Here is a 27,115-nt window from a genome sequence, read left to right as displayed (position 1 = left end):
CACAAATGCAGAAAAAGGCAAAAAAAAAGAAAAAAAAAGAAGCAGCTGTACCAAGAGAGACCGAGGTTGCTGCTTGTTTACTTATTCAACTTATTCAATTTTATAACAACTCCTTCAAGAACACGCTTCGCAACAGCTGGAGAAAATGTAAACTTCTGCTTTCATAACTCTTGAGTGGAAACGCACCTCCATCGTACACGGCAGCATCTCTCCAACCGCGTGTAAGCCTCTGCACTTCAGCAAAGTTCCTACAGTTTGTGGAGCACTTTGAACATCTTGAACTCTCAGTTACCCAAGCAGCCCTGCAAAACTGTCTTTCTTCTTGTGCAGCAAAAAAAACACGAGGCAGACTAAGCCGAGCCACCAGGAGCCGTCTCACCCCCTGCAGACGGACGGCCTGACATGGAGGAGGCAAAAACACTTCACCTATACACCGTCTGCCAAGAGTGAATGAAGAAAAAGAGGCACGCTTTCCAACACCTGGATGGCTGCTTGTGGCTAAGGCCGATTTTGTTGTTTATCTGTAGCCCTTCACGCCAGGGAAAGGAGTGGGACCGAGACACGAGCCAAGTTTTTTTTTTTTTTTAAATCCATTCATAGCTGCACCGATTGTGTTGTTATAATGTCAGACTGTGGCAGGTAAACAAACAGGGATACACCAATGAATGAGGCAAAACATTATGACCATCTGGCTTTTCATTTGAAACTGTTCCTGCTCCAGTTTTGGACAGGTTTGTCTTGTAGGCCCAGATCTACAGTGGCACAAAAGGCATGGCAACTCATTTTAAAACCTTTTCAACTGAAGTTTTAGTTCCGTCACAATTTTGGAAATGCTTTGTTGCAGTGATCTATTATGTTGCTTGGTTCACTTGATTGAATGATCTGGTGCCATGATAGGTATAGTTTTCTTTCTTTTTTTTTTTTTTTTTTAAATGGCATTTTATTATGCCAAATATTTGTTGAACAATGCAAGTCATTTTCTGTGGGTTGAAATGAAGAGGCTACAGGGACATTATGCTAGCACCCAGTCATATGCAATACATTCTGTACTGCATATGACATCATCTGGATACAGGGGATGGACAGAAATCAAAGATGTAAAACAGTCTGTATGGGCTATACTTATGCGTAAATAGGCTGTAAAAAAGATACAAAAAATAAAAAATAAAATAAAATACCTACAGAGAATGACCGTTCATTTGCCATGGAAAGTAGTAAAGGGCTGCCCTCTACTGGTGGCACCATTGATAGGCCTAGTCCAAATGTAGTCTATTTGACAGAGGGTTCAGGTTATGACGTACATGCAATATCATTTTACTTTCACTTTCCATTGCGTTGAACTTTACTCTTCAACCACGGTAAGTAAATGCAGTATTTTTTGGTCAAGTTATTCAAGCTGGCTGGTTTAGCCTATGTCAATTCAGCACATTTTGATATTCGCTTGAGAAAACAAGTGCTGCTCTTTAGTGAGGACATGTCTGTGAATAAATCCGATATTTGTGAAACTGAGTGTATATTATAACTAAAAACATTGTATAAGTATAGTCTTTGTTTTTGGTGGATTTCTAGAACTATGCTATTCCTGCATTTGATGACTCAGCAAGAGAGAAGAAATGTCACATGTTGTGTGGTATCTTGGGTATGATTTTTTTTTTGTCTTGTGGCACTGGCAGCTGGAGTGTTCAAGACAAATGAAGCAAGCTTGAGGTGGAAATCATGTCAACATTACTGGATCAGATCAGAAAAATCAACTTCCAAGCGGCCCATGAACTTAAAGGTGAGTTCTATATATCGCGTAATTGAATAGACAAACATAGCCTGTGTGTGTGTGTGTGTTAATTTTGACAACATATTTTAATTTAGTTTTAGTCTTAGTCTTTTGACGAAAATGTAATTCGATTTTAGTCTAGTTTTAGTCGACTAAAATTGCAAGTAAATATAGTCGACTTTGCATTGATAATATTCATTATAATCATATTCAATCTGGTTCCTCTGCTTCATGGAGCTGCTCCACATGAACAAAGCTCAGAGCTGATCCTTTGGCAGAGAATTTACATGATCTGAGGCTCTTTCAGACGGGCAATAGAAGTTTGGATGATTTTAGTCTCTCCCTTTCATTTTTATTTAGTCGACTAAAATATCTGGACATTCTAGTCATAGTTTTAGTCTCATGAGAAACTTTTAATTTAGTTTTACTCCAATTTTAGTCGTCAAAAATAACACTTTGACTAAAATTAAGACTAAATAGTCGACGAAATTAACCCTGGTGTGTGTGTGTGTTTGTGTTTGTCAGATGCAGGATATGAAACAGACTCCGACATAAGGTCTCTCGACAGACAAGATTTGTATGAACTACTTCCTGGAAAAGACAAACTGAGGGTGCGGAAGAAAATATATGAATTTATCTGTGGATTACATCAACAAAGTCATAAGGTACACATACAGTAACCCTCCCTTTCATGTGTAAATAAAAATGGATTCATGCATTTATTTGACTGATTTTAGAAATCAATTGAAACAATGCTTGAAGAAATAAAGCGACTATTTCCATCCGGCTGCTCTGATGCAGGTATTTGCCTTAATACGGCAATCATGCTATCGACACTGCCTATTTACCTGCATTCTTACTTTCAGAGGCACTCATTGACAACGGGCCACTTCTTGAGTACCTGCAGATCCTGAACACATTTACTCGCAGCCTGATTGATTTACTGGAGAAAAACAAAGCAAGACCCGCCGTGGAACCAAGTGGAGATGTATGTATGTCTTCTACAGATTCAGGTACATCAATTACAGTGTTTTCATCAATAATAATTTCATACATAATTGCTACAGTTGATCAAATTAATTATTATTCTGTTGTTACTGCATGTCATTCAGCTCCAGTTTCAGAGACAAGTGCTGATGAATATAAAGTCGCAAGAATTGGTCGTTATTTTGGTCGTAATATACTGAGCTACCTTTCTCAGGGAAGACAAGGTTGGAAACATACAAATGTGGACTAAATATAGATTTTTTTGGACAAAAAGTGAATATTTTTCACCATTACAGACTCGACTACCCCAACAACTTCAGCCAGTGCTAATTATGTTCGGCCCTGTCCACTCAAGGGACTCATCAAGGGTAAATTCACATACAGTACCTACGCTGACATTTCTGTGGGCCTATTAATCTAGTTCATTTTGTACATGCATGTTCTTTGTCAGCCACTGTCATGTACAAGATGGTTGTCAGCGGTAAAACAATGGACACGCATGTGGACGTGATGCAATGGTTGAATGGTCCAGTTCCAGGACGCTCAGAGCATCTTCAGCTGAAAGAAACCCAACGTGACGAGGAGAGCCAGGTCACCATTGTCTTCTGTCCCATCGTGTCACGAGCGGAGACAGATGTTGATGCAGCCCTTCAACGCATTTCACGTAGGAATAATTTATAGTTGAACCCATGCGTGAGCAGTAGTAGAAGAACATGCTAGATTTCTCTAACTTTCATTAACTTTTGCTTTTCTTTAGGTGACAAACCAGTCATTGTTGTTGCGATGCACCACTTGCACACTCCAACAGCCCAACTACCCCCAAGAGCAAACTTCATTCTGGAGCTTGGTGTTAATGTTTTCTTCTACGAGACAAAGGGTCTTCTTAACTGTCCAGAAAATGATGCGGCCATAGATGAGATGAAATCAAAGCTGTATGAAATCAGCACTAAGAAAAAGTTCTGTAAGTGAATCCACAATGATGTATATGCAAGGGATACGGGGCCAAATAAGACACCCCAGCAGATCCCGCGATGATATGGACAAAGTTGATTGCACGTGACAAAGGACTTTGCACTCCAGGTTCCTGGGGAAGACTGGCCCTCCATTTTCTGACAGGGAAAAAACTGGCACCATTACATATTCTTCTGTGAAATATACATTTAACAATCAACAACAACACTTCTTTAAAATCTGATTAACACCTTCTTGCTTTGAAACTGGGGACTTACCGTGTTGTGGTATAGATTTTTCCCCCTGACTCTGACATGACTCTTTCACCAACTGAAATTAGGATAAAGCTACAAAGGGCCAAACTTCTTTCTATGTTACAGGATTTTTTTTGTTTTTACTATTAAACTTTGTTCTATCACAATTGATTTTAAAGGTAAGTGATTTAAAACAGGTGTGAGATTGATGAAAATGTGATCTACTGTGTGTGTTGTTGAAGCCGTATTGGGTGTGGGCTCTGCCTTTAACCAGGACCTCTTTTTCAGGAGAGTCTTTTAGTTGAATCAAGATTTTAATGTCGCCCACTTGTGTTATGGTGTGTATGAAAAATAAATAAATAAATAAAAATTTGATTTGATTACGCAAGTCGAAATCAGTTCTGTTGATTTGTGTCATACATAGACGTACCTTTCTTTTGTTCTAAGGAGGGTGGGACATATGTCTGTCACTCAAAGGAAGCCACCAATCATAAAGCACCTCATTGTATCTCACTTTCACTTTCATTTGTTAAATGCAGCCCTTCCATTGGTACAGAAGTGAGTGTTAGCTTTGCTAGCTTTAAATGCTGCCTTGATCCATCCTAATTCTTTGATGGGCATGAAAATTGAGATATAGTAAAATATTAGTTTTATTTACAGTAACACCATGACGCTACTGGAGATGATCAGAGGAATCAGCCGGGAAGCAGCCTCTACACTGGAGAGTAAGTGCACTGTTTAGATACTGAGCTACTGAGGTACAAGCTCCTATAGCTCCTAGAGCTAAAGTCCTGCTTTGTTTGTATGTTTGCTTTATGCTTTATGCTTTATGCTACATAAACAAACTCATGACTCCTCTGAAATGACTAGGAGCTGATTGTTGCACAGACTCAGACATCTGCACTCTCACCCAACATGACCTACAAGAGCTGCTGCCTGGACTTCCTAACTTTAAAATAAGAAGGAAAATCCATGAAACCATACATAAAAAGGTAAGAGAAATGCCCTTAAATACCTCAGTAGTCTCATAAAGCAAGTTGGGTATTGTCTTTTTCAGTGTCCAATCCACGTCCTCCTGAATGAACTCAAGGGTTTTGTTCCAGATGAGTTTCTAACAGGTAAACAAGAGTCATTCTTTTAACTTCATATTAATCTGTGATTTCATACAGTTTTAACTTATTACTTTGCCTTTCAGATGCTCTCAGCAACAATGGGCCACTTCACAAATACCTGACGATGCTTAAAGAGCTAAAAGTTGAAATGACACATGTTCAGGAGTTTCTTGATGCTCACATTGATCTCCTGGAGAAATATGAACAAAACCAAGACACAAAACCAAATAACGGTTTGTGGACAGTGAAGTACTCTGTATAAGTCTTTATGAAGATTTAAATAACTGTACATATTGTGACACTTCACAGATGGAGCGTTGGTGCCTTCAGTGACCCCGCCTGCTGCATCTTCAGCTCGGCCTACTGGCACCAACACCAAACATATGGAGCACATGGATCAGTTCAATTCACAAAAGTCTCCGGATACCAATCATAATGAGCATCGCTTCTCTTCACACACGGCTCAAGGCAAGCAGTCCTTATATTGAATAAACTGCTGGGCTTGGTCTAAGTGCCCTTTCCCTGTCTGTTACAGCTTCCTCTTTCCCACCTATTTATGGTGGTCCCTATAATTTTGAAGCCCAAAGAAGAGCAAAAATACAAGGTATTTGACAAATGACAATAACAGGCACATTGGGGTATTTAGAAGTAAACTTACTTCTAAATACCCCAATGTGCCTGTTATTGTCATTTGTCTGATTCAATTTGCCTTGTAGCCACCGTAACGTATAAGATGGTGGTCAGTGGAAACACTCTGAACAGTCATTTGGAGGTGATGGAAAAGCTAAAAAATGATGTCAGAGGTTCTTTGAATCTGCAAGAGACTCAACATGATGAAGACAGCCAGGTCATCATCATCTTCTGTCCAGTCGTCTCACGAGCGGGGACAGATGTTGAAGCAGCCCTTCAATGCATTTCATGTAGGAATAATTTATAATTCCGTTCTTTGAACCCATGTGTGAGCAGTAGAAGAACATGTTACATTTCTCTAACTTTCATTAACCTTTGCTTTTCTTTAGGTGACAAACCAGTCATTGTTGTTGCGATGCACCACTTGCACACTCCAACAACCCAACTACCCCTAAGAGCAAACTTCAGTCTGGAGCTTGGTGTTAATGTTTTCTTCCACGAGTCCAGGGGTCTTCTTAACTGTCCAGAAAATCATGCGGCCATAGATGAGATGAAAACAAAGCTATATGAAATCAGCACTAAGAAAAAGTCCATGAATCCATGATGATGTATAAGCACTCGAGCCTGCCAGCCCTTCTTACTTTCTCTTTCAAAGCAGAGACTGGGTAATTTCTTTTGCCTCATCACCGTTGTACCTGTAGAGCAAGGGATACGGGGCCAAATAAGGCACCGCAGCATATATCCACCAGATCCCGCGATGATAAGGACAAAGTTGATTGCACGTGACAAAGGACTTGGCACTCCAGACTTGGGGTCCCTGGTGAAGACTGGCCCTCCATTTTCTGACAAGGAAAAAACTGGCACCATTACATATTCTTCTGTGAAATATACAATTACCAATCAACAACAACACTTCTTTAAAATCTGATTAACACCTTCTTATGCTTTGAAACTGGGGACTTACCGTGTTGTGGTATAGATTTTTTCCCCTGACTCTGACATTAATCTTTCACCAACTGAAACTAGGATAAAGCTACAAACGGCCAAACTTCTTTGTATTTTTTACTGTCTATTCAACTTTGTTCCATCATAATTGATTTTAAAGGCAAGTGATTTACAACAGGATTTACTGATGTGAGATTGATGAAAATGTGATCTACTGTGTGTGTTGTTGACACAGTATTTGAGTGTCAGCTCTGCCTTTAACCAGGACCTCTTTTTCAGGAGAGTCTGGAGTTTTTAGTTAGATCAAGATTTTAATGTCGCCCACTTGTGTTTTAGTGTGTCTGAAAGTAAAATTTTAATGGAAATTATCCATAAAATTACATTTTTAAAGTAAGATTTAAAGAGCGTGGGACGTATGTTTGTTACGCAATGGACGCCACCAATCAGAAAGCGCCTCATTGTATCTAACTTTCACTTTCATTTCTTGAATACAAGCAGCGCTTACGTTGGTACAGAAGTGAGTGCCAGCTTTGCTAGCATTTAATGCTGCCTCAGTCCATCCCAGTACTTTGATGGGCTTGAAAACTGAGATATAGTAAAATATTAGTTTTATTTACAGTAACACCATGACGCTACTGGAGATGATCAGAGGAATCAGCCAGGAAGCAGCCACTGTACTGGAGAGTAAGTGCACTGTTTAGATACTGAGCTACAAGCTCCTATAGCTCCTAGAGCTAAAGTCCTGCTTTGTTTGTATGTTTGCATGCTTTATGCTACATAAACAAACTCATGACTCCTCTGAAATGACTAGGAGCTGATTGTTGCACAGACTCAGACATCTGCACTCTCACCCAACATGACCTACAAGAGCTGCTGCCTGGACTTTCTAACTTTAAACTAAGAAGGAAAATCTATGAAACCATACATAAAAAGGTAAGAGAAATGCCATTAAATACCTCAGTAGTCTCATAAAGCAAGTTGGTATTGTCTTTTTCAGTGTCCAATCCACGTCCTCCTGAATGAACTCAAAAGTTTTGTTCCAGATGAGTTTCTAACAGGTAAACAAGAGTCATTCTTTTAACTTCATATTAATCTGTGATTTCATACAGTTTTAACTTATTATTTTGCCTTTCAGATGCTCTCAGCAACAATGGGCCACTTCACAAATACCTGACGATGCTTAAAGAGCTAAAAGTTGAAATGACTCATGTTCAGGAGTTTCTTGATGCTCACATTGATCTCCTGGAGAAATATGAACAAAACCAAGACACAAAATCAAATAAAGGTTTGTGGACAGTGAAGTACTCTGTATAAGTCTTTATGAAGATTTAAATAACTGTACATGTTGTGACACTTCACAGATGGAGCGTTGGTGCCTTCAGTAACCCCGCCTGCTGCATCTTCAGCTCGGCCTACTGGCACCAACACCAAACATATGGAGCACATGGATCAATTCAATTCACAAAAGTCTCCGGATACCAATCATAATGAGCATCGCTTCTCTTCACAAACGGCTCAAGGCAAGCAGTCCTTATATTGAATAAACTGCTGGGCTTGGTCTAAGTGCCCTTTCCCTGTCTGTTACAGCTTCCTCTTTCTCACGTTTATATGATGGTCCCTATCATTTTGAGACCCAAAGAAGAGCACAAATAGGTAGTTAACTTCTAAATACCCCAATGTGCCTGTTATTTTCATTTGTCTCATTCAATTTGCCTTGTAGCCCCTGTAACATATAAGATGGTGGTCAGTGGAAACGCTCTGAACCGTCATTTGGAGGTGATGGAAAAGCTCAAAAATGATGGTTCTTTGAATCTGCAAGAGACTCAACATGATGAAGGCAGCCAGGTCATCATCATCTTCTGTCCAGTCGTCTCACGAGCGGGGACAGATGTGGAGAATGCCCTGCAGGATGTTTCAGGTAGCATTATTTTTCAGAAGTCATTTTAGTAATATTTGGAGAGTACAGGAAATAAGTAGTTGTGCATAAACTTGTTTTATTCTCAAATATAATCATGTATAATATGAGTTGAGAATACTAGTATAATGTTTGTATTTATCTCAGATATTGTTATATTTTCAGAGGCCAAACCAGTCATTCTTGTGATGATGCACCACAGCCATAAACCCCACAATCGTCCAAGTGTAAAACCACTCAAACACAATATCATGCTGTTGGTCAATATTTTCTTTCACGAGACTGTACCGGGTTTACTGAAGTGTCAGCAAAACGATGAGGCCATAGTCTCGATTCAAACCAAACTACATTTGTTTAGCACGAGAAATGTTTGAAAAAATACCTGCTTGATATTTATTACTCTGTTATCCAAAACCGGTCATAATGTATGCCTGTCTGCTTGAATTATTGACAAATGACCTCACACTATTGGGAATGGGTTACCGTCTTAAGAATAAAGTAATTGAAATTTGTTGTCACTATTTTCTCAGTCTTTATTTTCCCAACTTCATTCACAGCAGTTGCTTGAGAAGTTGTTTTCCTGAGTAGACATTAGGTGGCAGCATCACCCCGCGCAGTTCTAAATATACCCACGAAGAAGACACCAAACCGGAAGTGCGACTTTGTTTACAAACACGATGCACCTTTCGTAGGCTGCACAAACCATATGCAGCCGCATGATGGACTGCGTGGTTGCTCATTTTTATAGACAATACTTTAGTTATATTTTTTGCTACGCGGTGTTCAGCTTGACACGACTTTTTGTCTGTCCATTAAAGAGAAAAGATAACTAATCCCGGCTAACACAGCTAGCTCTTAACGGTGCGTCGATCTGATTCATTTCAACAGGTGACACGGAGCCGCTCCAGCTGTCAGCGGGGAGGGGGGGTGACGTGTTTAGCTGCTCTTTTGTAGATTTGGTGTCATGCTGTTTCTGTGTCGCGCATGGTTGAGCAATACCTGGACCAATGTCAAGAGTTTCGCGAGGATAACTACACTTTATGAGCTATCTCCTTTGAGGATTCCCCGTTTTGCTGCTACGAGTTGGTGCAATCGCCTCAATCTGTCTGAAGACAACTTGACAGCACCGCGGTTTGCACCCGAGGTAATTATTTGCGTGAATTGTTTTTGAAATGGAAGTTAAGACGATAACTAGCCTTGTTGCGTAAGTTGAAAGCATTTTAAATCATAGGTTTATGCTTCTCTTACAGCATTGGCCCTGTCCATCTGTTATGAACATGTTGCCTGCAAGTGTCACTGTGAGAAAAGACGCCACTGCGCTTCCAGCAGAGGAGGAGGAAGATGATGCTGATGATGGTGGAGGAGATGAGGTTGTTATTGGCCAGAAATGTCACACTAAAGGTATGTAACCAGGAGAAACTTGGCAACAAACTAAGCACAGCCAATGAGTGAAGTTTGACCAAATTTATTGAATGGATCTACTAACACTCATAGATCCAGCAGTTAAAGATGTCAGTGATGTGATGCAAGGAGAGAATGGGAGATTTGATAGAGGAAACATGGAGAGGCTCTTGGTTGAGCTGCTGCTGTGGAAAATGGGGGAGGAAGCTTGTAACTAAAAATCAAAATGACAATGAAATAATATTGCATAATGTAACATGGGTCAGTCCAGTAATTGCCCATGTCAGAGAGACTTAGGATTTGAAACATGAAAGCAAACAGGGTTTGTGTTTTGTGCTTTGTGTCAGGGTTAAAGGAGAAGAAGACAAGCAGGTGGAAGAGGAGGGAAAAGAAAAAGCTGATGAAGAAAAATATGAAGTCCGATGATGAACCACTGGACACTTTAATGTCTGAGCTTCCATTCGCTTTGACGAGCCCCACCTCGTGGAAGGACTTAGGATGTAAGTCTCCACTGCTTCCTTGTAAGGTTAACTTAAGACAAGAGTTCCAAATGATTATGTCATATTTTTCCAGTCACTAACACAGGCACAAAACAAAAGAAAAGAAAGAGGGGAGAAATTGGGGGCCGAGGCGACAGTGAGGAAGACGTTGGCAAAAAGAAGAAAAAGAAGGAAAGTAAAAGGCCAAACTACTTTGTCTCCATCCCCATCACTAACCAACAGGTGAGCGGCCTATGGAATGGTTTCACAGTCATATGAAAGGGGGACTATTATAGCAAGTAAAAAAATATTCTATATTCTGAACCATGGCAACAAAGTCCTAAAAAGAACAACAGGAAAAAAAAATGTGTTCATGAAACCCACACAAGTCACAAAAGATGAGTAATATACACAGCATCCACAGTTAAATATAAGAATATTTTTAATTTTGTTAGTTTATTCAACAGGAGCCATACACAGTCACTTTAATCACACATGCAAAAGAAAAACTATTTCACATCATATCCTGTTTATATTAGATGATACTTTATTCATACAGTTGGTAAATTATGTGGATTAAAGTAAACAGGGACAAGATTTTTAATGAGTTGACTTAGTGACATTGAATCGTTCAGGTCACTATCAATTCTGCGCTGAAAAACAAACGTCCCTGATGATCAATTACCTGAAGCTGTCAGATGGTAAAAGGCAAATGAACATTGCCCATGGAGCTTCTTTCATTGGTCATTGATTTTTTAATCATTATTTATTGATAACCTCTTTTTTACTTCGCATAATGTCTCCCTCCCTCTCTCGCTTGTGTCATTTGAGTTAAGAAGCCGAAGTGCTACTGTAGCATCTGATGGATGTCGTGTCTCTCTAATGGCAGATAAGCTCTGCGGTGGCCGAGGTCCAGCAGGCCATGCTTCAACAGGAGCCAAAACTGTCCAAAGCTATGATCCCGGTCCCAACTCTTCACATAACATTATTAGTCACTCACCTCGCCAACCAGGAACAAGTCGACCAGTGAGTGCACTCTGACATTTACACAAATCGCCTTAATAATAATAATAATGCACAAATTATGTTGTGATTTCAGCAGTGAAACTAACATTGAAAAATCTAGCCGAACTTCTGTGTCTGTGCTTTATGCAAATCTGCGATCACTAATGAGTCCAATCAAGCTGAAGTTGTTTATTCTCTTTCTTCCAGCTCCTCGAGGGTGCAATTTACTTGTGTTACATTTTTCGCTATACAGTGTAATGAAAGCAATAAATGCACTGAATTGTTATCTTAAGCCCTTAACACACTGTTCCAAAAATATAAAACCCATTTAGTTTTAAAATAATTGGACATGCTTTATTTGTTGTTATATGCTTGTTGTGTAATCAGATGGTATTAATTAGACCGAGAAGAAGTTTTTTTTTCCAAACCTGTGTCAAAAACTTGTCATTATACAGTTCTGTGAAGCAAAAATGGAGAGAGATGTACTGTTTGCCTCTGCCCAGATACATCATATCTGCTGCATTATAAGTCCATGTATATTTCATAAATGGTACTTTCCCTAAATCCCTGGGATCATTCAGATTTATCGACACGACTGGATAATCTCTGGAACATGACCGGTGTGCTATGCGGCTGAATCTGCTGATACATAATACGTAATCTACATCAAGCAGAAGATTTTGCACATCACTAATCACTCGAGGCGCCTGTTATGTAACGTGAGAGGGAAGGAAGACCGGATTATGATGTGGAAGGGAACACATTATATCTGTCTATACTTCCTTTTAGGGCGGCGACCGTGCTGGCCGGGGTGGAGCCGCCATTGGCCGAGCTGCTGGGTGGGCGGGGCCTGGTGCTGCCCTTCTCTGGCATCGGTCATTTCAGGAAAGAGGTGGTGTTTATTGGGCTGGCCCCTGGAGAACACAGGCACACGCTGGACAGCTTGGCAGGTCAGTGACAGGATTCATTTCTCTAGTAAATGGAATTGTTTTTCTGTTTTGACTTGTTTATATTCAGGACATGTTTTGGTGTTTTTTAAGTGCATGTAGAGTGATAATGTAACGGGACACTTGTGATGTCCCGGAAGATGGAGGGGTCAACACAGGGGCCATCTGAGGAGACGCTTCTAAGGGCGCAATTTCCCTTAGTGGATGGATACATGCTTTTATCTTATAAGCTTTTCACTAGATTAGATAGCCTTAGGGAGAAAAGGCAGGGCTTTCTATCGCTAAGCTTTGTGCGGCCCACTCCTTTATAGTCTGTTATTACTTCTCACGTTTGAAGTTAGAAGCATAAAGGGCACACGTTTTAAAAGCAGGCACTGTTTGAGAATACTGGCACCACCACGCCTTCTGTCACGAGTGCATTTGCCTCAGTAATGGGCTGTTTGAGTGCTTCATTTCTTACCATGTGCATCGCGAGAGTACATTTCCCAAACACAAGTGCGTTAGGCCATTGCGCCCGCGTGCGTCGAAAGATTTGTGCGTGCGATTGCGTGTTGTGCCTTTTGGCGAAAACATTAAGCCCACATTTTTAAGAGGATTTGCGCTCGTTACTTTCACAACGCGCAGGGGGGAAAAAAATAAGCACATTTACCTAATACTTTATCGCCACCCCTGGTAGTACTCTCTTCCCACAATCAGCCAAATTAGGATGTTTCAAATCTATCGTCTTCAGAGCTAACCGATTATCTTGGTTGGTTCTGGAAGCATAAAACATGTCTCAACATTACTGTCAGCAGCCTGTTTGATTTGACACTAATTTGGATTTCTAAGTCAAAGCTACAGTGTATTAAAATCGCTTGGCATTCACGTGACAGCCGAGCAAATTCCAAATGGTGTTTTATCTTGGAGCTTGAATTAATGTGAAATGCAATAAACTCTTAAGCTAGACAGCCACTGGGCCTTTCTTCCTACTTAATTACTGGAGATTTCTTTCAAGGTAAAGATGTATTCTACCAACTTCTCGCAAGAAACTCATGAATTTTGCCCTCTTAGCTCCAAAAGTTTGTTGTTGTGATAGTTGAGACAGTGCTGGGAGAATGGAAGGTTCCTATTTTTGTTGTGGCCTGAGGGGCAAAGTCAGGATAAGGCCATGAGCCCGAGTCTCCTCTCCTTCACCATTCGTATTGATTATTTTCTAACCTTTCTCTTTGGGGCTAAAAATACCACTGTGGTTTTCCCCTCTAATGCTGGCTGGCTTTTGCAGTGTACTTAGGTGTGTGTAGCCGTATGTACTGCATGTGTGTGCGTGACTAAAGTCATTAATCACTGTGGGGTTTTTAGTCCCAGACCCCATTAACGGGAATCTTCCCGGTTTTCTCCTCCATCCACTGCCCCGTCATCATATCCTTATGCACTCACTCAACAATATGGTGTTTCTGGAGACTGTGCTAAGCGTAATTAAGGGTGTTACATGAAGATGGGGAAAGTGAGTGTGTCTATTTTAATTGGCCTGGTACGATTGTGTTAATATATGGCATGTATAAATAATATTAAGGAAAATATGAATAATCCTGTTGAACGCTGTATTGTTAGATATTTTCCATTTAGATATTTCATGCCGACAGCCCAGGCAAACGCATTCAAGACTGTCAAATGTTTTGTTTGATTCCTTGAGTTCTGCTGAAGGCTACCTGTGTATTTATGTGGACGGTTTTCTGCGAATCAGGACAGACGGAAATTGGTTCCTTTGAGCCATTTTTTTTCCTCACAAAACTGATTTTGTGTTGCGCATGTTAATATTGTTAATCGTATTGTGAAATTCAAAGGATTTTTGACCTTTAGATTTGTCTAGTTTAAAGCTATATTGTTTTTATGTGCAAATGCCACCATCCATAGATTATTTTGTTATTTCAAATGTAATTTTGAAGTATTTGCCTCGTACATTTTTTTTGTTTTGTTTTTATTTATTGGTTTATTTGGTCGGGACAGTGCATGTTAATGAACATACATGCACTGTCATGTAAACACGCCGCGCCGGATTGTAGCCTTGGGCTTATTTCCATCCGTCGTCCCCCATGTGCACTCTCAAACACACTCTCATTCATCCTGGCCTATTGTACATGTTTTTAGGCAAGGCAAGTTTATTTGTAGAGCACAATTCATACACAAGGCAATTCAAAGTGCTTCACAGTTGCATAAATATAAGAAAACAAATACAATCAATAAAAACATTAACATAGAATTAATCAATTACAGTAGGAGGCAAGAGTGTAGATAAAATACTTTCAGTTATATGCATTTTTAAGTCTCGTTTGGACTCGCTCTGTCTTGAGCACTATTTTTTCTTGCTCGTTCACACAAAGTTACCTAACCTCTGTTTTGTCCCTCTCTCTCCTCTGGACATCAACATAAAATTAATCAATTACAGTAAAAGGCAAGAGTGTAGATAAAATACATTCAGTCATATGCACGGAGGTAGGAGAAACCGGAGTACCCGGAGGAAACCTACGCAGACACGGGAGAACATACAAACTCCACATAGAAAGGCCCCATCCTGGTGGGAAGCGAACCTGGGTCCTTCTAGCTGTGAAGCACGAGCGCTAACCACTGCGCCACCGTGCCGACCCCTGACCTAAACGGCGCGGTCGTGCTCGTGCTTCACAGCTAGAAGGTCCCTCCAACTTTCACAAAACATAATCGGCAGAAAACTGCTTGGGACTTTAGTTAATACGAATAATAGAAAATGCATCTGTAACTTGATGCATATGAATTGTAGAAAGCTGGGAAAAGCTGGAGAGAAACTTCTGGTTTAGGTTATGAAGATAGTTATTGGACAGAATGTCTGATCTGATTATTCTGATTAATGTAGTGGCTAGTGGGCTAAAATAGCATTAAAGCATTTTTTTTTTATCATTAGTCACGGTGTGTTTGATTCACTTTCATCTTTTTATCGGTGCCCTCCAGTTGTATCTGTTTGACAGTGCCTCATGAATGGCACACCCTTTTATCATTCTGCCTAATTGGAGGTGGTAGATGTTGACAATAACTTGTAGGTTTTCTTGTTGCAGAGCTGTTACGCTGCCGCTTCGAGGAGCAGGGTCTTCTTCAGGGAGACTCCCGTGGGTTCGAGCCTCACCTCACCATTATGAAGCTGTCCCGAGCACCCAAACTGAGATCTCAGGTACACGCCCCTCTCAGCACACACACAATACACACACACAGACACACTCATACGGTGCCATCAGTCTATTTTAGCTCCCACCGAGCGGCTGCGACGGTGACCTCTGAACGACGTCGCTCCCATCTTCCCTTCCTGTCTCCACTCCACCGGCTGCACCGCAGATAAAGACACAAAAAAAGGCCACGAATGTGAACAATTGATTTATTGTGTCTAGACGGTGCGTGTTAAAAGAACAATCATGTAGAGGTGACGGCATCCTCTATTTAAAAATGTCAAGGAACCCCTGGAGCGTTGAGTTTCATAGTTCATGAAAACAAGCGAAAGGGCAGCGCTGTCATTAATTTTGAGGTGGAACGGAGGAAGCGCAAATGTAGAGTAGAGGCGTAGCAAAAGTGTTTATGCCATTTGACAATTCCCAGCCAGTCCTTGCCCTGCTGGATCAAAAGTTCATAAAACAATGGCCACTTGTTTCATTCATTAGAACTACAGAGTCACTGCGTGCTAAAAGTAAATGTGTTAGATTAGAGAGTCCATATTTGTAAAAGCAATTTGCATTCCTTTCCTAGGGTATCAAACGCGTTGAGCCTTCACTGTACTCCGACTACACAGACCGGTAAGGACACATTTCACTCATTTTTTTTGTGTTTTTCTCTTTCCTTTTAATCTATGAATGTGTGTGTATCTTGCAGATTTTTTGGAGACCAGCCCGTTGAGAGAGTGGACCTCTGTTCAATGTTGAAAAAGAAGCGGCAGGACGGATACTACCACACGGAGTCGTCGCTACACCTCGGTCAGTGACACATGCAGCGTTTGAGCTTGTGCTGTACTGTACAGTCCCCGTTTAGCCACTAGAGGGAGTTGTATATCCACAGATTGGGATGTGTGGATGTCTGGTCAAATACGCCAGAGGAGCAGCTTTCATTCATAATCTCTCTGCAAAGTGTGGTTTAATTTGCTGCTGGCTGCCTGCGTTGCTCTTGTTTGCTCACGTCTCTGACTCTGCCTAGCGGCCTCTATGTGTTTGGGAAAGAGAGAAGCAAAACTGGGCCTAATCAAGCGCCAGGGGATGCTCGGAGCTCATTAGCATTTAGGACATCACTGCCCACTGAGAAACTTCCACTCTGCCAATTTGAGCTGCAAATAGCCCTATCCGCAGCCGAGTGGACACGGTGCTAAGACGCCTCGAGATGCAGTAATTGGGTCAGAAAAATGCTCCCTTGATGGTTAGTTAAAGCAATCACAGGGAGATGCTTTTATTATGTTGAACTGCATTAAATAGGAATTCATGATGGCAAATTTCGCTCAGCTTCACAGTGTGGGGTGTGTGAAAATTGAGCTTTTGGTTCCATTATGCACAACGTTCCATTCAAGTTGTGAAATAATCATTAAACTCCAGCATCCGCCTACGTTTAACAGGCCTTTTGTTTGTTCTGAGGATGTTAATTGCTCTACACAGTAATTAATGGTTTGGGCTAAAAGGATCTTCACCTAGCTGCACTACAGGGGATCACAATCAGCCAAATCATGCAGGGTTTCCCAACAGAAGTCTTCTGCACACATCCTTTGCTTCTCTTGTGTGTGTGTGTTTCATCTGGGTGCCTGGTAGTACTCGTTTCAAGATCTGGACACAGGTCTCCGGCCGCTGCATTTTGGTCGGCAACTGATCGTTCATAGGTTGTCCTAGTGTTACTGAATGGGTCAAATAAAGAGGGCAAACTTCCCTAATGGGCCAACAACGTATGTCTTAAAGGAACAGGCCAATGTTTTTCCATACTGAGATATGTTTTAACCTGAGCTTAGACGAGTTGATGCGTACCTGTCTGGTCTTTGTGTGTGCGCTCAGTCACGCAAAAAGACCAGACATGTTGTTAGCATTTAGCCTCTCCTCCTCTCCTCTATGGGGCCAAACGGGGGTGAAGTTAGAAGCGATCAAGGTCTTCCACGTTTCCCCTGTTTAAATACAATTACGTGAGTAGTTAAGCAGTAAAGTGAAGGTATTACTGTGCGGACGTCGAAGTGCTCCTACAATATAGTACCCCTTGTTATCCGCTTGGAAAATCGACATGTTTCATTTTGTGTTACTATACTTGGATCGTGTAACTACTCACGTAACCGTATTTAAATAGGGGAAATGTGGAAGAGCTTGGTCGCCTCTAACTTCACCCCTGTTTGGCCCCATAGAGGAGAGCCTAAATGCTAACAATATCTTTTTTTTTTTGCGTGACTGAGCGCATGCACAAAGACCAGACAGGAATGCATCATCTCGTCTAAGCTCAGGTACGAGTTGTGGCACATAAGCATTGTAGGGGAGCAACTGTGGCCATACCGCCTTAGCAATGCCCAATCCCGTCAGACCTTGGAAGCTAAGCAGGGAAGAGACTGGTCGGTACTTGGATAGGAGACCATTTGGGAAAACCAGGAAGCCTGGTGAATGTAGTGAATTAGTGAGTGGAGCTGTGGCTACACTAGTAGCTTACCACCACCGAGTATGAAGTGAAAGAATAGTGCAATGTAAAGCGTCTTTGAGTGTCCAGAAAAGCACTATATAAAACCAATGCATTATTATTATTATTATTATTATTATTATTATTATTATTATTATTATTATGAATACATGTATTTAAAAATACTAATTTTGAGTAACTGTATTCTGGTAAAGGAACTCTCTCATTTTAGGGTATTTAGAACAGTTTACAGTTACTTTCCTAGTATCAAAGGCAGTTAATAAATTATTCAATCCCAGTTTCATATTCATAATTAGATAGCTCTATGTTATTTTGGGCTGTGGGCGTTTGCAAAGTGCTTTGATGCATTTTGAATTAGTGGCACATAAGTTCGTAACAGGCTGTGCAACAAGTGTAGCTGCATGTTTTTAATCATACCCTGCTTTTATGCATGAATATTATGCAAATCAATGTGATTGTAATCTAAGTATTCAGAATGCATTACTCTGACTGGCCAAAGTAATGGAATACGTTACTAAATACATAAGGCAATTTCTAAGTATTCTCCCCGACACTGCAGGTAAGAACATAATCCAGTTTGGATAAACGGTGACCTGTTCCTTTAATATTCATATTCGATGTTGCCTCGATGTAAAAATATATTAGACTGCGTCCCCCCATGTCATTAGTCTAATAATGACTGCTGTATGTGGAGCCAGGCTGTCGCCGCTGTGTGCTGTGCATCAGTGAGCTGTGTGCACAGACAAAGACTGACAGTGGTGTGTGGGAGGGAGACTCATCAGAGGCATGTTTTCCTCTCACTTGTCACCATCAGAAAGCTGGTGTTTTTGACAAGTATTTTTTCACATTCAAACAGATGAGAGTGATACGCCGAGGTAAACATCATGCGCAGCGTCCTATGGTGTAAACACAGAATCCTTCAACAGCCTGCGTTTGTGTAACATCTGAAATACAAAACTACAAAAAAACATAACTAACAAAGTGGGCCTTGAATTGTATCCTGGCAACCTGCTTTGTTTCATAAATTATCCTCTATTGTTCTGTTTATTCAGTAGTTTACCATTATGATGCAGAATAAACAACATCAGAACATGGAAATGATGTATTTAGCAGCAACAAGTAGATATCTACACAATTACAGTGATTACTGGATGATAATAGGATAATAAGATGATGTGACTGAGAAGAGTTCCAGATCTTCTTTTCTAAGAGAGACGCAATGAATGGTCTGCCTGTGTAAAGAATTTATTTATTACAGAATTGATAAAGTTCTCTATCTGCTCCACCCAAGAATCACATGCTTTTATGTTGCATAATAATAGGCCATCCCCAGGGTTGGGTGAACAACATTGAAACAAATCTGTTTCATTTTTTTGTTGCTCAGTGATTCTTCCAACTGTATGCTCGATATCCATTCTAAGAATAAACATGCAAAGACACATTATGGGGGACATATTGTCTTGTCATGTGCCGTTTGTGCAGTGCTGTGTGTTGGCAGCTGGCTCATCTGGTTCTTGCTGGGTTCATCCTGGCGGCGCACAGTGGCCACTTTCTGATCTCTGTCATTGTTTTAATCCAGTGTAATCCGGTGTACAACATAATCCATAACAACGGTCCTACGCACTCGAGGCTGCATTTGCCACCCACGGTATTTGGGATTCATTTTGAGATTTATGCCCTGTCCGCGTGTGCTTAGACTTGTGGCAGGAGTTAAGAGTCAAAAAAGCAGGTTGCTGAAAACAAACGCTTTGTATCATCGCCGTTTTTCCACTAACTACTCACCGCTTGTGTGCCAGGAATGTAAGCAACAGTCTTGCTCTGGCGTCTGGCCCTCTCTCGTATTGCGCCGGGATTAAGTGCTTTCAGACTGTAATTTCCTTCAAGAATATACAGCATTTTTAATACAGCGACATTTCCAGTTGCGCTGCACATTAGAGATAAAATTGTCAAAGTGATTGAAAGGCTCCTGACCTTTTGATATTTACGGACAATAGGCGGGGTATATGCACTTAAAGCTTATGCACACACACAGACACAGAGACACTGCTGAACCGTGACATTTTGGAATCTAATACAAGTCGTTAGAAGCAGTTACCGACCAGCGCACGCACGCCCACAAAAACAAATGGATGTAAAGATAATCCATTTGCTCTTTCATCGAAATGGCTTGAAATGGTCCTCCTTTTTGCCAGCCTTTGTATACGGTAAATCTGCGTTTCTCTGGGTTTTCTCGTTGGGCTTGACCCTAAGAGCTTAGAGAAGAATGATTAAAGTGAATAGAAGTGTCCACTGGGGGGTTCCTATGTTTAATTAACTGCCCATGGACAAGGCGCATAGTAAGGAAAAAAAAAGAAGGAGAGAGGTGCTGGTGATTGCTTACACAAAAGCTGTATCTTTTGTTTCTATGGGCTGGCCTTGTTTAGATTTTCCTTTAACGCAATCTAATATTTAGAAATAAATATGGATGAGCTTCTTCATCAACAGTGTTCACGTCCTTGGATTGTATTTAAGTTGTTTAATATCTATAGAAGAGGCTTAAACGACCAAGTACTGAATAGAGGTCGACCGATAGCCTATGGGTTTTTCTAAGGCCGATGCGATATATCCAGTGCCTCTCGAAAGTATTCATACACCTTGAACTTTTGCACATTTTGTCATGTTTACAACGCTAAACATAAAGATTTTATTTAGATTTTTTTACTGAACGTTCACACACAAGTGACAGACAACTGTGAAGTGAAAGCAAAATGATACATGATTCTGTTATTTTTCAAAAAATAGAAAAGTGAAAAGTGGGGCGTGCATAAGTATTCATACAGCATTTTCTGAGTGCATTAAATTGCCTTTATAACATTCCTAATGACTCCAGAATGTTCACACCTTGGCCTAACCATTAAATAGAGGCCACCTGTGTGTAATCTACTCTCAGTATAATTTCAGCTGTTCTTTTAGGCCCTCAGAATTGTGGTCGGAGTGTATTGGTCACTAAACAACATCATGAAGGCCAAGGAGCACCAGAGAGGTCAGGGGTAAAGCTGTGGAGAAGTTTAAAGGAGCGTTAAGTTACACAAAGATTTCCCAAGATTTAAACATCTCCCGGAGCACTGTTCAATCCATCATTCAGAAATGGAAAGAGTATAACATCACTGAGACCTTACCAAGACACGGTCGTCCACCTAAACTAACAGATCGAACAAGGAGAGCACTGGTAAGAAATGCAACCAAGTGCCCCAAGTTAACTCTGGAGGAGCTGTGAAGTCCTGCCGCTGAGCTGGAGGAATCTGTACATGGGACAACTATAAGTCGGACTCTACACAAATCTGGCCTTCATGAACGAGTGGAAGAACAAAGCCATTATTGAAAGGAGGCCATAAAAAATCCCGTTTGAAGTTTGTAGAAGAGCTTGAGTTGTTTTGTAAAGAGGAATGGGCTAAAATGTCTGTCTCTACATGTGCAAATCTTGTAGAGTCATACCCAAAAGACTTGCTGATATTACAGCAAAAGGGGGCTCCACAAAGTATTCACTCATGCTGTATGAATACTAATGCACGCCCCTCTTTTCGGTTTTCTATTTTTTGAAAAATAACAGAATCATGAATCATTTTGCTTTCACTTCACAGTTGTCTGTTACTTGTGTGTGAACGTTCAGTAAGAAAATCAAAATAAAATCTTTATGTTTAGGGTTGTAAACATGACAAAATGTGCAAAAGTTCAAGGTGTATGAATACTTTCGAGAGGCACTGTATATATAATCCTGTTTGAAAAATCTTGGTCACTCCAGTAGTGGCTGATTTTGCTTTATTTCTTTAAGTGATTCAGTCATAGTTTCTGTCCCAGCTTTGGTTAGTTGCCCTTTGCATTACCATGAGCATGCTGTTGCTCCAGGTTCTCCAGGTTCAAAATTACATGTAGTATGTCCATATTGACGGAGGTTTAGTGAAACTTGTATTCAACAAACTTGTAGCTAACTAATTTTCCTTGCAATGTTTCTCTGTTCCCCTGAGGCCTAGGGAGTTGTGGGAGGACTCGTTTTAAAGCCATGACTCACTTTCGGTCCCGGAAATATCATCTTTTGTCGGCACAAGATCAGCCGATAGCCAATATTGTAAAATCCCCATATATTGGCGTCCTCTAGTACTGATTATGGCTTACAAATGTGTGTGCACTTTATATGGAAAGCTACTGAACAGTGCACTGACTGTCTCGCTTTTCACTTGACTTGTCACTATGTATTTTTAAGAATCCTCCAAATGTCTGTGGGCATAAACAAACAATGGTCTGTTGTTGGGTCTGCCACAGATTAGTGTCAGTCGCACATGAAGAGCTGGTGTATTTGCAGCTCCTGTGTAAGCGAGCCCGCGGCTAAGAGGATCTGGACTGCAGAGCGAGGGTCAGCGCGAGATTATAGGCCCAGGGCAAAGGAGACGGTGGTCAGGGGCTCAGCAGCAGGATTGTAAGAAGACGGAGCAGTGAAGAGAGGGGCTGAAAGGACAATCAGCTGGATCACAGAGTCTGATGATTGAATAGGCTGGGTTTGTATAGTTTCGATTCTAGATTATATGGTGGAAAAGCGCTAGATGGGAAGCACGTTCTGTGAAAGAAATGTTCAACGTTTACCCAAATTCATCATTTCGTTTCATTAATTGGCTTTTCGAATGTTACGTCATCACACGAACAATTGGGAACTGCTAGAGACATGAGAATGAGCGAAGGTGACATTGCACAGGGGAGAATGGAAGGCTTTTACCAAACGAGGCGAGAGGTCAGGCACAGAAGGAGCCAGACGACGTACCGCAGAGGAACAAGAGCGAGGAAACCACACAATTGGATCAAGATGAAGAAACGAATTGTCCCGAGGTTATCCGTGTGTCAGATGCAATAAGAGTCTGCCCACTTTCCCTCCAAACACATTTCTGCTCATCATATAAGGAGAAAAGCACATTTTCCCTGCAGACGCCATAACAGATGGATTTAGTCGTGATAGGATCGCGTGAATAATGAAACGACAAATACTCCGGTAGCGTAAATGGGCTGTTTGTTCAGTGGAGCTTGCATGTATGCAGGAAATGCAGCCACGGACAAAAAATGCCTTTATGAGAGGATGCATGAGAGACATTCATGATTAATTCAGTGTCCATAGCTCCCAAGGCCGAGGTTAGAAATAAGAAATAGGCACGATATGGAATTTGCTGAGAGAAATGGTTTTGTATCGATCTCACAGATACAACGTTCACGGTAGATAAATCAGATGTTAGGGGGTTTAGCTTCGGCGAAATGTAACATAAAAGCCTAGCTAAATAGCAGCCTTGAGCTTGCTCTTCTTGATAAACACTTTTTCATAGCAGGCAAAATGGAAGCAGCAGCAGCAACCGCTCTTGGTAAGATTTCATGACCCTTACTTTTCAAATTGCTTTAGCACATGCAGATTATTCCTACTCCGCATTGTGAATGAAGTGATAATTGAAAATCTTGGTTTCATTTTGTGTGTATTCGCGATTAGATATTCAGTACCCAGTGGGGTTTCTGAGTTGGCCTCGAAGTCACAATTATTTTTGACGTCGTGGACAGTGTATCCAGCCATAGGCGCCGTTTGGTCAGTGTATCACAGTATGAATACCGCCTCCCTCCAGCTAACTTTGTGCTTATTCTAATTATGAGCTTTAAACTCAGCAAGACTTTGAATATTGAATGAGCTGCCTTGAGTTAGTCTCATCAGTGGCTTTTATTTTTGCTTTGGGCGCACGGCACGGCTGCGTCTTGTGACTATAAGGCAACGTGAGCCGACCTTCGCCGAACAAAGTCAACATTGTTGCTGTTTATCCGCGGCTGTGCTCCTGTTATTATGATGGTAAGACTTTGAAAAGGTTAGCGCTCTTTGTTGTGCATCAACAGAAACATGTCAATGTACATAATAGCATCTGAGGTGAAGGTGAACTTTAATGTCTTTGAAGATAAAAATGCCAACCTGTCAGGAGCCGTGGGTGAGGAGTGCAGTGGTCTTGGGTGACAACTACGTTATCTTAGACTGTAATGCATGTACTGGGTGGATGCAGGAAACCAGAACACCCAGAGGAAACCCACCCAGACACAGGGAGAACATGCAAACTCCACACAGAAAGCCCCACACATTCAAGGAATCCAACCCGTGACCCTTTTTCTGTGATAGCAATAACCAGCCTCCATGCTCTACAATTGTTATAGTAGTAGTTAAGATGTTACATGAACACAACCTATTGTTGGGTCAACACTTAAAGGGGCTAGATGCAAGTTGGCCATTTTATACTCACTACTGCCACCTCAGGTCATACATGTAACTGCACCCTCTATATTAAGCTCGTGCATGACGGCAATTCGGACCCGAAGTGACACCTTTCTGAGTGACAGTGCAGGATTTTAGAGGCAGTTGTGGTGAACAGGTCTGAGCTCATTCTACACATTAGGACATGGAGGAACATGTAGGGGGAGGAAAATACATCATTTTAACATTTTTAAACTCCCTATAGTCCCTTTAAAAACATACGTATATTAAACCGGGCCGCAGAGCCGTACAGTCTATTGTGATTTGCTATGCTATTTGAAATGCTGCTCACCTCATATTAGTAAGTGTAATGCTTGACCTATTTCACAGCTTGAAAAATCCCCCGTGTTGTTTATGTTGCCATGACTCCCGCAAAAAGCACAATTCACCTGCGATTGTCTATGCGTGCGATGTGTTGTCAACATGTCTCTTGATTTGCCAGATGTTCAAATCCAGTCCGCTCCCATCGACGACGGGAATAGAGCCCTGTAATTAAAGGCATTCTCCCCGATTAACACGCGGATGTGCATTTGCGCAGCAGCCAGCGACGGTGTGTAAACTGGCAGCTCAGATCTCCTCTGGTTCCCACATCAGCTCTGAAGTCTTGTTATCAGAATAAAAGGATGCTGAAGCTGATGAGAAAGCGGTTGTTTCATTCAAGGACTCACTGAGCACAGTTCCTTAGGGGTTTTTGAGAGCAGCCCCGACCAAGGACTCATTAGTTACTCCAAATCAATTTGCCACATACTATATCCTCCCTGATCTCCTAGACACAAAACGACGGGAGAATGGCACGAAATATCCAACGGTCGTGTGTTTTCATTGGGCTTAGTGGAGGCTTGAGGTGTGTTGGTGATCAGATAAGTGGCAGCTCATGACCGCAATCACAGCATGAATGTGTCGCTGTGTCGAGGACCCGGGGATTCTTGGAAATGCAGCAACGCAGAGCTCAGCGGTCTCCATCTGATATGTGGAAATGGATCCCCAAACGACATCAGTGTCAAATTTTAGTAACGTTTGGAGCTTGAACCCTGCGGGCTGGAACGCCATAACCGATTTGCTGCTCGGGTGCAAATGCGTTTCTACTGTATGGGGAAATATTTGCCTTCATGTAATATGGCCTGTGAGTAAGTGTATTTTAGCATTACTTTATATGCTTCAGCTATATGGCTTTTTTCTATTCAAAAAATGTCTTTCTCTCTCACCTCATGACTTTATTATTTATTCTTTATAAACACTGTGTTCAACAGTCGCATTTGCAAGAACATGTCAGTCCACATTGAGTTTGGAGAGACTGATTATTGTCGTGAAAATGTATGGATGATAAACTAATGTTCCATCATTATTTATAGACGTGGCATTTGTTCTTTTAGCCACGAGGAAGGTGCACATTTTAAAGTGATAGTCTGTAAGTGAAGAGAGTGACGTTTAATACCAAAAAGCCACTCCTCCATTGCAAAATGAGGAGAGCAGGAACAGAATTTTCAAATGGTAACGATTAAGCTCCTCCCACTTCTCTCCTGATTGGACCCGACTGGCCGGTTCACAGGCAAAAGCTCCTCTCATTGGTCAAAGTGGCATCCCGGGGATTCTGATTACTTGCTGAAATCGGCAAAGGGGGGTACTTTAGAATTTTTTTTTTTAATATTACTTTTGTTCCGTCAAATTTTAGGTCAATTACACACAATCTAGCAGCCTGGCTAACACCAGACTAAAATCACAAGTGATATTTAGTCTGGGGACCACCAATTCATTTTCTCGTAGGAGAGGTGTGGTTTACGATCGTCCATAGTCGTTTATTGGGCGATACGAAAAAGAAAAAAAAGTCTATCCTGCGTCTGCACGTAGCCATAGCCAATCGTATCATCGTATGAGATGACGTTTGACGTACCCGCTGTAAACTTTTGAGCTAAATTATTTAGAACAAGGTCTAAAGCTTGATCGAAAAATACCATCGTGTCTGCTGCTGTCATGTTGGATCCGTAAATAAACTTTTTTTAAAATCTGTAAATAAACTACAAGCTTCCGTATATCGAATAGCGCGTCATCGTCTTGCCGTCCCTCCTCACTCTGTGATTGGTCCCCAAATCCATGCGAAAATTTCGGCTGTTGTGCAGTTCAAAATGATTCGAGCGCACACAGCAGCATGGATACATTTGTAAAACATTTAAGCTTGCAGACTATCACTTTAAAGAGCCTGTATGCATTGGTCAAAGAAATTAGAATCCCCATTGTTTTCTTATGCAATAGTTTGAGAAAGCCCCATGTGACCCACCCTCACCGTAGACCATTTTTCACCCCTCATTACGCACTGACCTAAATCTTTACAGTGAATGTAAAATAGTTTCCACGTACATTCCACTAGACCTGATTTGGCACCTGCTGCAAACATTAATCATCTCGTAAGTCGCCCAGATAGATGGTGCTGTGCGACTATGGAAAAGCTTCTGGCTATTCAACTCCCATTTTCCAAGCTGCAGTGACAAGGCGGGGGGGCGTGGCCTGAAGCCTCTGTCCACTCCGCTTAAATGCATAAACCGTGCGCTGCTGTCCGTTTGTATTCCCACTCTTCCCATTCTGAAATCGTCCTATATATCTCACGCCGTCGCAGCCAATCACACGCGTTGTAGTCCTTCCCTCCTCCGCGATGGCCACTTCACACAAAACAAAAAATTACACTCTTTTTTTGTGTGTGTGTGTGTGTGTACGTTGTCTTCCTCCACACTATTCTTTGCCGAGCGCACACACTCACACACTCCTCCTCCCGACGTCGGTGCAAA

General features: G+C 41.4%; 4 protein-coding genes and 1 long non-coding RNA gene across 6 annotated transcripts in view; all 5 read left to right on the top strand.

Annotated features, from left to right (window-relative positions):
- The first annotated feature begins 1,337 nt into the window (after positions 1–1,337).
- LOC306974774 (uncharacterized protein) lies at positions 1,338–3,900 on the top strand. The gene is made up of 9 exons (XM_079572161.1): positions 1,338–1,358; positions 1,674–1,777; positions 2,294–2,433; positions 2,506–2,569; positions 2,635–2,781; positions 2,881–2,979; positions 3,052–3,123; positions 3,207–3,419; positions 3,513–3,900. The coding sequence occupies exons 2-9, from the start codon at positions 1,717–1,719 to the stop codon at positions 3,722–3,724; spliced, it is 1,008 nt and encodes a 335-aa protein (XP_079428287.1). The 5' UTR covers positions 1,338–1,358; positions 1,674–1,716; the 3' UTR covers positions 3,725–3,900.
- Positions 3,901–4,528: 628 nt separating this feature from the next.
- Positions 4,529–5,560, top strand: LOC306975048 (uncharacterized protein; the record flags this gene model as incomplete). Its single annotated transcript, XM_079572468.1, has 5 exons — positions 4,529–4,685; positions 4,831–4,952; positions 5,018–5,078; positions 5,156–5,305; positions 5,382–5,560. Exons 1-5 carry the CDS (start codon positions 4,628–4,630, stop codon positions 5,558–5,560), a joined length of 570 nt encoding a protein of 189 aa, XP_079428594.1. The 5' UTR covers positions 4,529–4,627.
- A 45-nt stretch (positions 5,561–5,605) lies between these two features.
- Positions 5,606–6,313, top strand: LOC306974566. Its single transcript, XR_013793647.1, has 3 exons — positions 5,606–5,676; positions 5,789–5,992; positions 6,092–6,313. It is a non-coding gene; the product is annotated as an uncharacterized lncRNA (long non-coding RNA).
- Positions 6,314–7,164: 851 nt separating this feature from the next.
- On the top strand, positions 7,165–8,187 carry LOC306975047 (uncharacterized protein; the record flags this gene model as incomplete). The annotated part of the gene is made up of 5 exons (XM_079572467.1): positions 7,165–7,331; positions 7,459–7,580; positions 7,645–7,705; positions 7,783–7,932; positions 8,009–8,187. The coding sequence occupies exons 1-5, from the start codon at positions 7,274–7,276 to the stop codon at positions 8,185–8,187; spliced, it is 570 nt and encodes a 189-aa protein (XP_079428593.1). The 5' UTR covers positions 7,165–7,273.
- Positions 8,188–9,314: 1,127 nt separating this feature from the next.
- The window catches only part of akap7 (A-kinase anchoring protein 7), a 45,308-nt gene continuing 27,507 nt past the window's right edge, over positions 9,315–27,115 (top strand). For both annotated transcript variants that reach the window (XM_079571826.1, XM_079571825.1), the window contains exons 1-9: positions 9,315–9,706; positions 9,813–9,963; positions 10,311–10,463; positions 10,537–10,685; positions 11,332–11,468; positions 12,237–12,397; positions 15,460–15,572; positions 16,139–16,185; positions 16,262–16,362. In XM_079571826.1, the coding sequence (XP_079427952.1) occupies positions 9,527–9,706; positions 9,813–9,963; positions 10,311–10,463; positions 10,537–10,685; positions 11,332–11,468; positions 12,237–12,397; positions 15,460–15,572; positions 16,139–16,185; positions 16,262–16,362 (1,192 nt within the window). In that variant the 5' untranslated portion in view covers positions 9,315–9,526. The remainder of the gene's footprint in view (positions 9,707–9,812; positions 9,964–10,310; positions 10,464–10,536; positions 10,686–11,331; positions 11,469–12,236; positions 12,398–15,459; positions 15,573–16,138; positions 16,186–16,261; positions 16,363–27,115) is intronic.

This window comes from Gobius niger, assembly GCF_951799975.1.
Source record: "Gobius niger genome assembly, chromosome: 15".
In the NCBI taxonomy this organism is placed as follows: domain Eukaryota; kingdom Metazoa; phylum Chordata; class Actinopteri; order Gobiiformes; family Gobiidae; genus Gobius; species Gobius niger.
Note: the sequence above shows the minus strand (reverse complement) of the source record. Positions and strands in the feature narration are given on the sequence as shown.

What these genes read in the sequence shown, in the direction of transcription:
- LOC306974774 (XM_079572161.1), top strand. Translation starts at nt 1,717, where the DNA reads ATGTCAACATTACTGGATCAGATCAGAAAAATCAACTTCCAAGCGGCC. An exon ending in ATCCGGCTGCTCTGATGCAG is followed by an intron (nt 2,570 to 2,634) that starts GTATTTGCCTTA and finishes TCTTACTTTCAG; the next exon opens with AGGCACTCATTGACAACGGG. An exon ending in TATGTCTTCTACAGATTCAG is followed by an intron (nt 2,782 to 2,880) that starts GTACATCAATTA and finishes CATGTCATTCAG; the next exon opens with CTCCAGTTTCAGAGACAAGT.